General features: G+C 37.2%; 1 protein-coding gene across 3 annotated transcripts in view; it reads right to left on the minus strand.

Annotated features, from left to right (window-relative positions):
• Nucleotides 1-17,341, minus strand: part of RIT2 (Ras like without CAAX 2) — a 402,595-nt gene that overhangs the window by 197,276 nt on the left and 187,978 nt on the right. For all 3 annotated transcript variants that reach the window (XM_046025213.1, XM_046025211.1, XM_046025214.1), the window contains one exon: nt 7,780-7,971. In XM_046025213.1, coding sequence (XP_045881169.1) covers nt 7,780-7,971 — 192 coding nt within the window. The remainder of the gene's footprint in view (nt 1-7,779; nt 7,972-17,341) is intronic.

The raw sequence follows: 17,341 nt of genomic DNA on the forward strand, positions 1-17,341 counted from the left end.
ACAGAAAGTTCACTTTAGAAACCTTGCTTTTGCTAAGACCTACGTTAGTATCTGTTTTTCCTATTGGAATGAAATCTGAAGATGATTTTCACTTTTATGGAATGCTATTTACTTCTTTGCTTTACGTCCTTCTGGCTCACGAAAGGTTTCATAGAAACACTCTCCTTGCAGATAGCAAGGAAAACCTGTATTTGTAATTCAACTTATATCAATAACATTCTTTTGGATTTACAGGATTGTCTTGATCTCTATGATACCTATACATACACCTGCAGACATGCAATGTTTTGTTTGGTTTGGTTTTGCTTTTTTGGATAAAGCAGAATTGTTAGAATTGGAAAATTATCACAAATGTCAGAGCCTGGCTGACTAGCATACCTAGGGAAGGGCACAGAAAGCTGAAATCTCAGAGAGGATAAGAATTTTAAAGCTTCACATACTTGGTGTTTCTTTTTGGGCAGCTCTTTTAAGTGATTGGTTTATAAGTGTTCGAAGCAATTTTGTAATCTTGGATTTCACTTCAGAGCAACAATCTGATTCCCCATGCAGCTTTTCTTTCCTTTTTTCCTTAAAAAGAAACTTATTTCTAGATGCTTCCACTGACTTGTCAATTTTACAAATGTGGCCAATGATCCATGAAAACCAAACAATTCACTGTAACGTCGTTTAAATAAGGAAGGGAAGCAAACAGTTATGTCAGTTCAAACTGAATAGACATGACCTCTGTTCCAGTGAAACATGAAACTGCCAAATGGAATGTCACTTAGTCGTAGGTACGCAATTTATGCAGCAAAATTTAGATTTTTTTTGTGACACATTTGACTGGAGAATTGGATTTAACTCATGCTATTTTCATCACTGTTCTTTTGGTATAAGCGTTTTTATTTTAAAATTTTTATTTTTATGTATATAGGTGTGTGTGTGTGTGTGCGTGTGTGTGTGAATGTGTATGTGCTTTTCTTTTAGGTTTCCAATATTTCATTTAAGACTTTGAAAATGTTTATAGGATCTAGATTCTCTCTTATGGAGGCTGAAGTATAAATGGCCTCATGTCTTTTCATCTATATTCCTTCTGGCCCAATGGTTCTCTAGCTTGCTGCAAAATCACCCTCTTTGTTCAAATAGGCCTTTGTGCCTACTTCCATTTTTTTCTGATTTATGAGGACTAAGAGTCTGAGAATGTGTTTCCAACAATGTTTCTAGGTGATACAAATTCTTCTGTTTAGGGGAGTATAATTTGAGAACCACAGGTCTCATCCAGGATGAGTTTGTCCATCTATGGAAAAATCAGCTTTCCTGGAATGGCCAATAATCTTTTTTAAGTTTTTCTCATTTATTGCCAGTTTTTACTCAATTTGACTTCATTCGTGGTCTAATGGAAAAGAAGCATGGATTCTTTCAAAAGTTTGTTCAAAATTCATTTACTTCAAGATTGCTGTTTCACACCTGAAAATTCGCAAAATAATTCCAAAATTGATTTTACAAAATCTGTGCACCAAAGCCTATGTACTTTAGTTATCAGAAAACTTGCTGGGCTTTCCTCCAGTTTTAATTACTCTTCCTTTTGACACTCCTTACATATTTCATTTACTAGTGTTTAACTTGTGAAACAACAGATTAAAATATAGTAACCCAGAGAGTGTTTAAATAATTCAGGTAAGGGGGAAGATGGTAGTGCATAGTATTTATTGAGTCCCTTGTTTGTCTCTAGTTTGTACTCAGCACTGTACTAGGTAAACTAGTATCTCATCTAATCTCTTATCTCATCTACCCTACCTGAAAACCCATGAAAGTGGTATTGTCCCTGTCCTACAGAAGCAGACCCTGAGACAGATTTTGGAGTACCTGATATTTGTTAGAGATTATCCCTTGTGAAGGAAGGAGTAGGAAGCTGGATTGGGTTGAGGGAGAAGCTGAATGACAATGGAAGCCCAGTAGTCTTTGCCAAACCAGCATGGGGATCTGGAACAAGATGTGCTTGTCATGGTGTCCCATTGGGTTGCAATGGTTATATATTTATGTCCATATTTCCCTGGAAGTGGGTAAGAATGGAAATGGGAAAAGTATGACTTCAGACAAGGAGGATTTGTGTAGCTGGGGATGGCCCCGAAGTGATCTACTGACTATGCCTCCTATTTCTGGGCTGGGAGGATGCACTTCTTTGAAGGAGAACTTGGGTGCTCATTGAGTTTGCCACTGATTTGTCCAAGGACACAGTGATTGTCTCAGTGAAAATTCAAACTCAGGACTATTTGATTCTTCTGAGGATATACTTTGTTATCTTCAGAAAAATATTTGCTAAGTATATGCCTTAACCTTGTCTTGACAAGTCCACCCTGGCATTCACTATTTTGTGTGACAATGCAACAGTGACCTCAGGTAACACTGAACAATGTAGCAGTTTGTCCCTACATGTGAGGTCTCCAAGCCTCACTGTAATTTTGTCACCTGTCATCCTGTCAGGGTACTGCATGAGTACAGAATCCATGAATAGTCTATTGCTTTCACTCAAGCTGCCATCATTCTTCATCTTGATGACTCAATCTCCTGACTGGTCTTCTTGCTTCCATTCTTGCCTCCCTCCAACAACTAATTGGAGAATGAAAATGCATTCATGCCTCAACACTGCTCAAATATTTGAAGTTATTTTTCTTCCTATGTATGTATGTATAAAAAAGTGCTTGTTACCCATTGAGTACTTACTAAATATTTGGTAAATAAATTGCATGAAAAAATGGTGTTAGCAAAAACAAAACAAAACAAAATGTAGGGATCAGAAAACTGACTTAGGTTCAAATTCTAGTTTCAAAACCTATTCAATACAGATAATATACATTAAACTCTGAGCATTGTTATGCTTTTTTTCTATCTTAATTGGGCTTAATACATTGGCATTTTTAATGAAATGAAATAGCATATAAAGGAAATGTTATGGAAAGTATAAATAGGTCTAGATAATTGTTAAATTTAAATGTGTATCCCTATAATATTGCATAAATTATCACAACTCTTCTCCTATTAAAAAATATACCCTCATCATTTGGAAAATGTGTTGATATGGATTATCCACTCTACTGATAAAAGATGAAGTATTGCTCCTTTATTTTTCACGTTTTAAAATTTGAGTGGTATTTGCAATTACTGCCTTACAGCATATCCCAGGCCCTCTGGTACATATTTATGCTTTGTGTTTGACAAAGTGTGTCTTCAAGGCAGACCTTATGAAATTATTCTGAGGGTACTTGATATATATGTACCGGGCAGGCTGGTCTTCCCAACTCCTCCTCCTTTACACTCCATGTCTCGTACACATAGCCCCACAATTCACTTCCTCCTCTATCTACTCCTGTTGGCCCTTCCCACAAGAATTTTCACCATTCACCTGCTCCTTCCTACCTGGTTGTGATGCTTTTTCATTCCACATCCTTCTTCCTAAAAAATGTTGCCCACATTGATCTTTCCTGGTTTTCAGCAACAATTGCACTTGTTCATGGTGTCATATTGTTCAATATTTAGTTCTGTTGCTTAATATTATGTTCTATATCACACGCCTAGATCCTTTCCGAGAAGAGAAAGTCCCTGAGAACAGAGACTGGATTTTGCTTTTTCCTTTACTGTGCCACAAAGCCACCATCGCTTTGCAAAGATAAGCAGATGCTTGGTAGAACTCTAAATAAAAGTCATGTTTCTTAACACAGCAATTTCTGATCTCTGAAGCTTTTATAGCGCCCCCCCCCTCAGTAAAGGAATTGAACCATTTTCATTGAATAGATAGATCACTGAAGAAGAAACAAGGAGTATTTCATGATCCCAGATCTACATTCAGAGAGTTAGTCAGGCTGTGGAAAGCAGAGTTTCAAGGCTTCAAACTGAGTATTAAGCTGCAATTAGACTGTCAACGCTGAAGTGTTGTCATAGTCTACCTTCAGGATAAAACAGTCTGTGGTTTGCAACTGATGTAAAACTTTCCTAAACCAGTTCCCAGATCCTTGGAACTAGCTCCATTTGTAGCACCATATTTACTCTACACAGCTGGTCAGGGTTTTAAAAAACAAAAAAAGCAGAAATTATTGCCTTCCACTCCTCAGTGTGACAGAAGAAGGCATAGTAGGGACAAAGAGCATGCAAGCTCAGGGATCTTAATGTAGTCTGGGAATCTAAAAAGGGCTATATAAATAGTCTGGATGAACTTTGGACAAAATTGAGAAAATAGTGCCTTTCAGTAGTTTTGAGCATCATTTCCTTGTCTTTAGGTTTCCTCACATTCTTCCCAAGTTCTGGTTATTGCTGGCTTGTCTAACACCTCAACACTCCAAAGAGCTCCAAAGAGCTAGCATTCTGCTCCTTCCTGCTGCAAGACAATGCAATTGCTTATGTTCTATCCTCTGTAGAGCACACTAAGATCCTGAATCTGATATAAAAAGAATCTGAGAAAAACAACAATGGTTTGGACGCCAAAAGTGAGATTTCAAATCAGAAATGCCGGACATGTCCTCATAGCCCTAACTAGCTATGTGACCTTAAGCAAGTCACTGAATCTTTAAAGCCTCCGATGACTCATAGGTAAGTAGGGTCATAAAGGATCCTAGCTGATGGCTGTGGTGAAGATGAAATAAAATTATGTGTGCTCGTACCTGGTATGGAGTCTTGCAATACGAAAGGCATCATCAATATCAAAATGAATATTATTCTCGGAGAAAATACTCAACTTTAAACAGAGCCCTTCAATATTTTTGCTTAAAGATGTCACTAATCATGAAGCACATCAGGCACTAAAAGTCATTTCTTTTTCTTGGTATAAAGGGACTCAGGATTCACCAAAATAGATTCAGAATGCAGCTACCCACTCTACCACACAAGCATGACAAGAAACAGCTCTCATCATCAGCACTTTCCCCCCACCTTTTTAAAAAAATTAACATATAATGTATTATTTGTTTCAGGGGTACAGGTCTGTGATTCATCAGTCTTACACAGTTCACAGCACTCACCATAGCACAGACCCTCCCCAATGTCCATCAGCCAGCCACCCTATCCTTCCCATCCACCTCCTCCCAGAAACCCTTAGCTTGTTTCCTGAGATGAAGAGCCTCTTATGGTTTGACTCCCTCTTGGTTTCATCTTGTTTCATTTTCCCCTCTCTTTCCTATGATCCTCTGTCTTGTTTCTCAAATTCCTCATATCAGCATCAGCACTTTCCTTTCAGCCACTTTCCATGAGGAGGAGGAAGAGCCACCAAGTAAAAACCCTACTTCCTCTGCCTCCTAGCCCTGAACATAAACACCAGCATGATTTCCTTCAGAAGCTTCCAGAACTTAACATTTACTCTAGGACTCTTCACAAAACTCCTTTTGAGCTGGAGATGATGCAGGTGTCAGCATCTTCTTGTTTTACATGAAAACAAAAACAAAAACAAAAACAAACCAAAACCCTAAAACGGAGACCTAACCCTTGAAGACTAACATAAATAAATAAATAAGTAAATAAAATACATGTGATCAGGGCTTTAGTCTTAAATTTGTCACTAACATTATTTTATTAAAATCAATTTCTATCCATTTATTTACTTCTCAGATATCCTCATCCATCAACCGCTTGCCTTACAACTACACAGGGCAGTTATAGGATTAAAATAAAGTGTGAATAGAAAGCATTTTGAAAAGGAACAACCACTCTACAATTATAGGAACAATTATTCCCATCACAAACACCACAGCCAGAAGCCAAATTTGCATATCAACACTTCATTATTGGAGATGTTGGTACATGAGCAATTTTAAAAAGATTGTAATTTGAATTTTCATGGGTTTTGCACTTTCTGTGACTATCTTGTTTATTGCTTTTATCTGAAAGGAAAAGTCTGTCAAATTTACTAAATTACTTAGCTTATTGTCATTTTTTGTATTTGTTTTAGTAATGTATATGATGCTGGAGAGTCTCATCACTGCTAATCTGCAATTACCGAGGCTAAGATAGGGGTCCCATTGAAAACCTTTGAGCCTAGGGAAGGAGAAGCAGGACCAGGATAACGAGGGAAAGCCAGTCAGTGCTGGAATCATGGGGAGCAATCATTCTGGAGACAACATGATACACTTTTGCATGAAGAAGGTTCCCTCATGTTCTCAAATCCCTTAACTTACAAGAGCCACTTGTAGCTCTCCACCTGCCTTCAATTAAAGGTTTATGTTCTTGAGGAATTCTGAGAAGTGCAACAAAGGTGATCATGTAATCACTGATGGTATACTTCCATCTAAGAGTGCTCAAAAAAAAAAAAAAGTAGACTATTCTCACTCTTTAGAGGAGTATCTGAATGTTTCACCACTAGACCTATACTTCTCTTCCCATTTTTGTCAAATATTGCAAAATAAATTTGTATTTAACTGGTGAGATAAACTTGAATTCCTATCTCATAGCCATGTAACCATTTCATACTAAACACTGCTTTGGAGAAAGAGAAACAACAAAGGAAGGGAGGAGAACAAGTACAGAGGACTCAAATATTATGGCTGCTAAAAATTAGTCAGTTGCCACTTTAACATGCCTAGATTTTCAAGTAAAATATAGGAAAAAATGCCACTACAAAAATGTCCTGCACTAAATATAGAAATATGTTTCAATAGTAAGCATAGATTTATAAGCATTGATTCTATGTTATTTTCACTTCAAGAAAATGTAAGATGCATTAGATACAAAAATCCAAATATATGAAACACTTAAAATAGGAGAAAACTGTTTTAGTGAAGATTCTTACCTTAGCAAAAGGATTTATTAGCAAGCTACTCTAAGTCTAAAAATCATTAACTGGAAACATACAAACTATTAAAATCCAGCTCAAATTTAAGGTCAATGGAAATAAAGATAAAGCATCTAAAATTAGAACTCAACCATTCAATTTAGAGAATTTGATTTATAAAGATTTAATTTGTATGCAACATCTTAGAACTTTAACATTGTACAAAGTAAGTCATGGCAATAGAATTGTGAGATGATTCATCTGGTTCCTGAACTAGGTTTTGGTCATTTAATCTCTTTAGGAGTACTAAGGAGCACAAAAAGGACTAAGGACAAATATTATTACCCTGTAAAGATGAAGCCAACACAGCTTGCCCATCAGGCCCTGATAGTGTCTGATCAGAGAAGAATATTATATAGTAAACTACACGAAATCTGGTAATGGATCATAACCCGTGGTTTCTGCATTATCAGAAATTAGTCATGCTTTCTGCGGTTTAAATTTTGTTTATTTGGAATAATGAACTGAGAACCACAATGATACAGCAGAGGCAGCTTGAAGCAGATTGATGGCATATGGAAGGTACTTCTTACTCAACCTGACAAGTGAGGCTTGTTCTGGTTCTGCAGGGTGGGAAGGGTCCCGTGAACTCTAACGGGTAGTGGTCTTTACATAGTAGCTGGAGTCCAAGAACAAGCATTTTAAGTGGTAAATGCAGAATCTACAGAACTCTTATGGCTCAAACTCTGAATGTATACAGCTTCATCTCTACTAAACTCTACTGCCTGAATCCAATCATAGGGCCATCCCAGATCCAAGGAGATGGGAGAAACAGATTATGCCTCCTGTTGGAGTGGTGAAGACACTGTAAAGTACCATGTGAGTTGGGATACATTGTGACAGCTGACATGATCTACCATAATTTCAAAGATTTCTCAGAAAAATCACATGCATCATTTCTTTGTCATAATTCTCAATGTGAACCTTGGAAAGCAGCCATGCTTTACCAAGTACCCTTGGAGTTAAGAACAAAATTTGGCACCTACCTGGCGGAACTGTTCTAGGTCAATTTTGTTACCCACCAGCACCAGGGGAATTTCACAGGTGTGGCGGACTTGAAAAATGAGCTCTTTAAACTTGGCAGCTTCCTGGAATGATTGGCGGTCAGTGACAGAGTAGCAGATAACGAATCCCTCCCCACCTCGCATGTACTGCTCCCGCATGGCTGTGAACTCTGCCTGCAGGAAAAAAGGCAAAATTGTTACGTAATTTAAAACAGTGAAGCCAAGATGTCAGTAAAATAAAAGGTCAAAAGTAGATAGATTATGAGACGAGGTAGTTTGAGTAGAAATTTTGTAAAAGTTTATTTCTGGGCTTTGGATATAGAAAAATAGTATGAAGTCTAACTGTAACGTTATGAAATCTGAATGCTTTGAAGTATTCAGAGTGTTGATCTTTAATCGTAGAAAATTTGATTCAAGAGATCTTGGGGAGATATGTTAAACAGCAGGTTAACTAATGAACTATTAGGGATTATATACATCCTTTTAATAGCTTTCTACTTAATGGTCTCGTTTTAGGAAAGGGAATCTAAATTTGTATACTTTAAACTTTAAAACCTAGAGGAACTAATTTTCTCCTCAAAAGATGAAAAGAAACAGGAGTTTAACCTTGATTATCCCTGTGAACGGATGAAGTTATTAGCATAGATAATCCCCGACCCAGTTATGTGCTTGGGTTTTCTTAGATCTGTCTCTCTGAGGGGCATAAACAGAGGGAGCTTGACGGCTAATCATGGGGCACTTTCCATGTTCTGTTCATTCTTACATCTTCTTCTCTCTTTGCAGAGGACGGGATCACCTTCTAAAGGTACCAGTGTTCCAACCTGGGAGGCACTGTTGTATCAGCTTTTCACGTGGCAGTCCACCTAAACTACAATTTCTTGGCAACTCAGTATTTATATTGGGTCTGAGTTGCAATCTGAAACATTCCTCTTAGTCAGAAGTGTCTGTCTTCATTCCCTGCTACTCTTCTGATTCCATTGTTAAAATCACAAGGGCTAGTTAGACACAAGCAAGGGGAAATATAAAACTTAGACTCTGGCTGTGGAACAAGCCATGTTAAATGATAAAAGAACACAAGAACATAGTGTGACTTGGAAATAAAGTCATCAAAGAAAGATTCACATGAGCTTGAGCTGTATTTGAAGATTTTGAGATACAAATTCTTTTCCCAGCAAGCTATTTATAAGAATTACTAAAATGCCTTCTGCAGAGTAATTGTTGAAACAAATATTAAGTTGATTTAACATGGCTTGACTTTTGAGGGGTAGGAGCATTTACACAGACCCAGAAATTGTGGAAATCTGGGTGCTTACAAATATAGAGAGAGTAGTAAAGTTAATAGGGTATGGAGTTAGTGGGTCAATCTTTTAAAACATTTCCAGTCAATACAGAATGGGTGCAGATAATATCACTGGGTTCAACCAGTCATTTTAAGGTTTTATAAACTTGAGTCCAGACAGGAAAAAAGAGAGAGGGAGAGAGTCTTGTCCAAGTATGAACAGGCAGCTAATGTCAAATTGGTTTGAACAATTTATCTTCTCTGATTCACACTATCTAAATTTACTTAGTACTAAAGTTTACCTAAATCCTATATTTCACCATGTAAGTGCCATGTGCTAACATGGGAGAAAGAAATCCTACCGGGTCTCAGTTTCTTCATCTCTAAGACCAAGTTGGCTTATAAAATTTCTGACATCCCTCCCAGTTCTGGCATTCTCTAATTCTGAAACCGCTTTGCCTCAGTCAGAATCCCATAGCTGATTGTGGACTGATGAGTAGTATGGATTGAATTTGCTAAATGTGGTTTCCCTGAGCTATAATGGCATTTTCCAAATAGAAATGGTAGAATCACTGTAGAAATATGTGCTATTTTAAAAAATATGAATGGATTTATTACAACAGCATATATGATCAAAGCCATAAAAGCACAAACTGAACAGGAAAAAATGTATCTTATGATTTATAGTTCACTGTATTTGCCAATTATGATCTTAAATATTAAAATTATTTTTAGTTGTCTATTGAAAAATAATATACACATTGCAAAATATGCATACAGCAATATATAAAATTACTTTTATCTCCAGACCCAGTTTTCTTTTCTAAATGCACATTTAATAGAAATATATACAGTATTCAGAAATAATCTATGTATACATAAGCAAAGGCATCTACAATCCACCTTTACATACTTTTTATACTCAAATGGGCACATAATGTACATAATTTTTACTTTTAACCTTAATTAAGATTTAATATCCCTAATATACCTTAGAGATCATTCTATATAAGCACAAATAAGTGTTTTTAATGCATATACTACATATTATGTAACTAGTTGCCTATGAAGATATTTAGAAGTCTTCCTTTTATTCCTATTATCAAGTATGTTGCAATACAGATTCCTAAACATTCACGTTACACAGATGTATATCTGAGAAGTAATATTGCTAGATGAGAGAGAACACACATTTTTACTTTGGAGAAATAGTGCCAATCTCACCAAAGATACCGTACCAATAACACTTTCCAGCATTATTTAAAGTACCATTTCTCCTCATTCTCACCCATCTCACTTATCAAATTTTTCTACCTTTTATAAATTTTAGGGTAAAAAGTAGAATTTTGTTTCATCTGCATTTATATGAGAGTCATATTAAAAATCTCCTATGTTTCTTATTCATTTACAAATTCTCTCCTAGTTATGGTTTTATTTTAAAAATGTGATTTTTATTCTTTGATTTGGGGCTTAAAAAAATTCTGACTGGAGACATTTCTTTCTTTGTGAGACACAAGAAAAAATTCATTTGAGTATACTAAAAATAACTACATCATAGGGGAAAGACTAACAAATGTGATGAAGTCCAACACCTATTAGGAAGATGGGCTAAGTACAGGAAAGTCAAATCCATAGTGAACAATACTGGATGAATGAATGAGTGAATATCCAATTGTTCTGATTAACTAGACTGCAAGTCACCTATAAGTTGTATTGGTAGATCTACCAGCCCTCTCATCTGTTCTGAATTGAACTCTCCATGTATGAGGTTCTAGCTTAGGTCTAAGTGAATATTTTAAAGAGTTCCTCGTCTGATTTTGCTTTGCACCTCGTTGCAGGAGTACATAACTGTGTTTGTGTTCAAAAGTTGTCTTTACAATCTGAGCACAGAACCTGGGAAGCACAGTCCATGACTTCTACGTCTGTTACTCAGAATATGTCCTCTAACAAATCACCGAACCCCTCAGTGCCTCAATATCCTTCTTTGTCAAGAGGGATTAGGACACACACTTAACCCGTCTTACAGGGCAGTAGAAAGGATCACATGAAAGAACAGATGTAAAAATGCTTTGATCATTTTTAAAAATACAATACAAATTAAGCCTATTATCATCTCTGGTACAAATCCTACAGAATAGAACTTTTCACTGGGAGGATAAGCATAAAATCCTCTTCAAGCTGCATTAAATATAAATGTAGAAGTATTTTTCAAATATGCTTCATCAGAAAATTAAGGTATAGGTTGTGTTTTTTTTCCCCCTCCAAATAGAAAACTGTTTCCACCAATAAAACAGACATAATTAATTTATCCCAGTGAAAGGGGAGGATACTTCTTCTTAGCTCACCTCACCCATTCTAACTCTTGTCATAGCATATATAGCTTTCTCTTAAAGATGCACTGGAAGCTGGTGTGGCACAGAAAGTTGAGCAGAATCTCTGCAGCTATTATCAACTTAATAATATATGACACTGAAATCACTTTATAAGAAAAATGCTATGTTCAACATGTTGCTTCCGTCTTTATTCACCCATGAATTAAAGATCTCTGTGCTTTATGTTCTGTGTATCCTGAATGTTAATATCTTCTTCATTTGCTTCTTGCTATAAATGAAACTTGTTGGTTAATTATTCAGGAACATGACTAGATTCCATATGCTATCCATAAGTAGCAAAGTATCTATGAAAGAGACCTATGTGTAAAATGCTACAAACATGACCATTTCTAATACATATATTTTTAGAGAGGGAGAGGGAGGGAGTGGGGGGCCAGGCGGCAAGACAGAGGAAAAGAAATTCAAGCCGGCACCATGTCCAACAGAGCCTGACATGGGGCTCAATCTTACAACCCTGAGATCATGACCTGGGCTGAAATCAAGAGTTGGATGCTTAACCGACTAAGCCACCCAGATGCCCCTTTCTCTGAGAATTTCTAAGCTATTCTGAGTACAATGCTGTAGCTTCATCAGTTCCCTTTGATAGGTTTTCTTGCATTAAAATAGGGTGGGAATACTCCTAATTGTGAACACCAAGTATTCTAATTAGTCTCATATCCCAGTCGCTTGATTATCAGAGTATTTTAAACAGACTTTTAGAAATATAGGGACGGGACCAGCTCCCCATTGTATTCAACGAGTGCCACTAGAATGTATAAGTACCACATTGTTTACAAAGTGTGCTAGTGTTATGCTCAGGCCAACCCTCAAATGCTTTCTAGCACAACACACACATATACCACTGTCTATGGTTGCCATACTCATGACAGCCACATCTCCATACCAAACTTATGTTCCCAGTGCACAGAAAGTAAATTAAAAAATAAGTCACTCATGCAGCTGACACTATGCCAAGTGATCAGATACATAAACTACCAAAAAGTCTGGCCCTGTCCCGGTTGACCCAGCAAAAGTGGGCAGGAGGAAACAAATGAAGAGCAATGGAGTACTACATGAACTGTGGGGATTTAGAAAAACGCCAAGAGCATTTCGCAGGAGGAAGGCAAAGAGGACTTTGTGGAAGCAATGGGATGTGTTATTTTTCTTAAATTTGTCACCTGCAAAGGGGTCCTCAACTTTCATGCAATCTTTCTTCCAAAGATATGTATTATTACCCTTAAACCACCTTTCATGATCCAAAGTCAGCATTTGTATGGCACTTAAATATAGGGGCCTGCATTCCCGTCCATAATTTAGTTTTTGGAGGCTGTCAGAGGAACTAAACGGTTATCGTTGCTTTTGTTTGCATGTTTGTATAAAGAAGGAATTAAACAAAATGAAAATATTAAAGTGATGAAAGTGTAGGTATCATAATTTTGCTGTAATTGATGCAAAGTAGTGGTGGTTCTCCAGTCTCAAACTGAAGCCTTAAAGTAGTTGAGAATGTCCAAATAAAATGGAAACAAAGAACTTTTACAAATGTTGGTAATAAATGGTCAAAGATGGTATCTAAAAGACCAAATGTGATTAACGAATTTATACTATTTTCTAGTTTGCAGAGAACATAACCACGATCATTATACATTATACATTTGTCTATCATTGTCTTTTAATATTTGACACGCCTATATTTTCAGGAATGCATTAAGTCATGGACTACTGCCTAACTCATTCATCAAATATTTATTGAGCACTTATGTGACAGGCATGTCAGATTTCAGATGGCTTAATACATATAATGAAATAATAATGAAACAAAAATATGAGTAAATGTGGAAAAGAACAATTAGAACACTGAAACTAAGATAAAGTTGTTTGATCTGCATATTTGACTCAACTTGTAGACAATCAAAGCTACACTAGGAACATGATCAATTCCCTCACTCTTGTGGTCAATAACAAAAACATACTCATGTGTCAGGTGACACGTGTCTTTCTCTGAGCACTTAGAGCTGAATGCAGTTTCTCTTACGAGGTTTCAATTAGGGACAATGCCCTCAATGCCAACAGGCTCTGCATTAGCAGGTTTTCTAAGGCTAAGTCCCAAATTCCGTTTTTCAACTTAAATCTTACCAAACATTTTATAGATTTACTCAATGATACTGCTGCAACACTCAAGCAGGGTAACAGAAAAGCTGTTTTGTAGAAAATACTATATGTTAAGATTGTGGGAGACAGTTGAAATATTTGATATTAATGCTGGGAAAAGTAGGACGTTCTTGATTGTATGCCTAGATACGTCACTGAAGAGTGGCCGATCCATAGTGCCTAAAATCTGGCTATAATGAAGATTACTCCTACATGTAAGACTCTCACCTCAATGCAACTCAAAATAAATGCTGAGGTTACCCTGCAGGTTATCTATCCTCGTGCACAAGGAAAATGTGGGAACACTTGTTCAAAAATTAAACATCTCAAGACAGCAATAGCAGAGTATTAAAGTAAGTGCAGGACCCTCCTCAGCATGGACCCCTCGGTGATTGCACAAATTCCTGGCTCATGAAGCCAGCCTTGCTGACATAGCAGAATCACAAAAGAACATCCAAGAGTGTATGGGAGAACAATTCCAAAGAGATGGTCTCTGGGCAGGTCTCTCAGCAAAAGAGGCAATGGCAATCCTCCTCTGACACTCAGTCACTTCTGAAGCTTCCTGACCCCAGCGAGAGACATAAGACTAGACAATGATAGATATGCATGATGGCAAGAAGCGTGGGATTGGGAAGAAAATGAGGGATATATGGTAGGGGACTGAAATATATACCTCATATGGGAAATGTTATTACTGAAAAAGACAGGAGCATGGCAAGGGTTGGCATGGTCCTGTTGTTGAGCAAAGTCATATTCTGGAAAGCCCTGACAACCAGGTTTCAGATTTTATGTGATAGGAAAATAAGAACTCTTTTTTTTTTTTTTTTTTTTTTTTTTTTTGAGGAGGAAAGTAAACTGTAGCTCTATTTCAGTAGGACTGACCTGGCAACAAGAGCAAAGGAAAGAAAAGAAGTTAAAGACAGGAGAAAAAAAAATGAAGGCTTTTACAGTAATCCTGAAGTGAATTTCCATGGGGGAAGAAATAAAAGGGGAAAAACTTGAATGAGAGGTCACTAAACAGAGAAATGGAGAACAGAGAAATATTTCTGTCATTTCAAGGGATAAAAATGAAAGACTTGATGCCTATCAGTAAAGAGTCATATTGGGCATGAGAGAGAAGATACAAAAACATTCTATTGATGGTTCTGTCAATAACACCAGGCAATAGGTTGGGTTTTTGCACACGCCCTGACTCATATTAACTCCCACATTAGATAGTGGGGGGGGGGGGGGCAGCAGAGATATTAAATGATATGGCCAAAGTCCTAGAGCTGCCAATTAGGAAATCAGAGACATATCATAGTCACACTTCTTCTCCAAAGACAAATTAAATTAAACATAGCACCTGTTTTTGTAGCTCTGGAGCCTGGAAAACTACGGAAGTAGGATCAGAAAGAAGTGGATTGAGAAAGTCAGTAATTTAAGGCCCTTTTTGTCTCACACAGATTTGCACTTGTCTGATTGGAGTTGACACTGAACAACGGCACGGAACGGTCCACAAGAAACTGGAAATCTGGTTTATGGGAAATAATAACTGAAGGTGGGGAGAGTGGAAAGCCACACTCAGGAGACACATCTTTTGGATTGACCAGAGAGACGGGGATTAGTGTGTAAAGCAGATTCATCGGATCAGTTGGGGTGGGGGGGCAGGGATTGTTTTCACCACTTTTTCTTTAAAAAATCTGGTGCTTCATCCCATTGAGAGTGTTTTTTTCGATTGTAAAGGAAATTTTATGAAACCAGTTTTTGACAGCTATTTTCTCATTTTGTTCCCTCTTGCCAAACATGCTCAGTACTTTAGTTTCCAGGTTTTTGTGTTTGTAACTCTATGTATTGTAATTCATGTGCTTCGCTTTCATTTCCAACACCAGCCTCAGCTACCTGAGGACTACTCAGCACTGTATTTTCCAAAGCAATAAGGGACCATGACTGGATCAGAGCCCAATAGATAATTATATTATCATTTGGTTAATTACTTACTTTAAGCTAAATGTTTTTGAGAGATGTTACTATTCCCTGGATGATGTATCTTTAAGGAGAGGCTAGAGGATGAAGACAAAGGAAAGCAAATCAAATTTCTAAACTAAATGGATAAGATGTTTAGTTACTGAACCTTATACAGGTAGGGGTAGGTCTAGTTTAATTTTTATGTAAAAATGCATAATCCACTGAATTCTGTGAGTTATAAAGTAACTGAATGCTCCTTATTTCATTCTCTACTTTCAGTCATTCGTCTTATTCTAAGAGAGGATGAATCTTCTTATCTTTGGATGTATCAGAAGTGGGTCTTTCCCCATCTGATTTGTATTTCCTCAACAACATAGAGTTTCTGACTGCCTCTGGTGGTACGAATCCTCCAAAAGATAGTTCTCATCACAGCTGGTTTCCTGTTTATGTTTGAGGTCCTCACACTGGGAGCTGCTTTCCTGCTGAAAAAACCTATAGGAGTGCATCTTGGAAGAAGGTAGCGTAACTGTGTCATAAAAGGATTTTGTCCACTGCATTTTAGTCGTTCTCATTGTGATACTAAAAGGATGATCCTAACAAAAATACAGTGAATAAGAAAACCCATATGCCAAAATTGCATTTGCTAATCGACTTAGAGCATATGATAGGATCTACTCTAAAAAAAAAAGTTATGTCATATATATGTGAAATATATAGTATCCAAGAAAAATAGGTCATATATATGTCACATGCTCTAAAAAAAACTTATCACACCGGGGCGCCTGGGTGGCTCAGTGGGTTAAAGCCTCTGCCTTCGGCTCAGGTCATGATTCAGAGTCCTGGGATCGAGCCCCGCATCAGGCTCTCCGCTCAGCGGGGAGCCTGCTTCCTCCTCTCTCTCTGCCTGCTTGTGATCTCTCTCTCTCTGTCAAATAAATAAATAAAATCTTTAAAGAAAAAACAAACAAAAAAAAAACTTATCACACGAAGTAATTTGTATTTCTATAGCTGAATGACAAAAATAAATTACTTTTTAGTTTCTCCCAAGGTAAAAAGTAAATCATCTTGTTTGTACAGTAATTTGTCTCAAGATAACCTGAAAATTTTAAAGTTGTATTGAGGAAGTGGCACATATAAATGAGCAAAAGATGCCCAGAAAATATGTGCTTGTCCTCCTTAATATCAGAATTACAGTGACAAAAATTTCTTTGGTCAAATTCTTCTTAAGCTCCTCTGAACCTATCAACTAGAATCACTTTTAGGCTTCGGCAGCTCTACATTGTCAAGTTCTAGTAAAACTCCTAAATTGATTTAGTTAGAATTTCCCGTCATGCTATCTCATCATCCTCAATATCTAATTAGGGTCCCCAACTCTACCAACCTCCAGGTGATGTCTGATCACCCTGGCCTGCCTTCAGTAAGAATCCTGCTTTGTCAGTTTAGCCAGAATTCCCCCCACCCCTAAGGTTTCTTCTCAGCAATTTCCCATCCATTGATTCCCCACTCTGCTTCCTAGCTATAAATTCCAGCTTGTTTGTGCTGTATTCAGAATTAGGCCTGCTTCTGTTCCCCTTTTGCAATATTCCTGACTACAACCTACTTTGTACTACTTTAACTGTCCAGCTCTGGTTTTCCTTCAACAACGAGGCAGAAATTGCAGGGTCCCTGACCCTTGTCCAGTGCTAGCTATCCCTCACCTTCCAGTTTAGTAATAGCCTCCTGTGTTGCTGCTCTAACCCTAGACCCTTTTTTCCAACCAATCCATCATTCATTTATTTCTCTGTCCAACTAATCTTCT

Source organism: Meles meles, chromosome 12 (assembly GCF_922984935.1).
Source record: "Meles meles chromosome 12, mMelMel3.1 paternal haplotype, whole genome shotgun sequence".
In the NCBI taxonomy this organism is placed as follows: Eukaryota; Metazoa; Chordata; class Mammalia; order Carnivora; family Mustelidae; genus Meles; species Meles meles.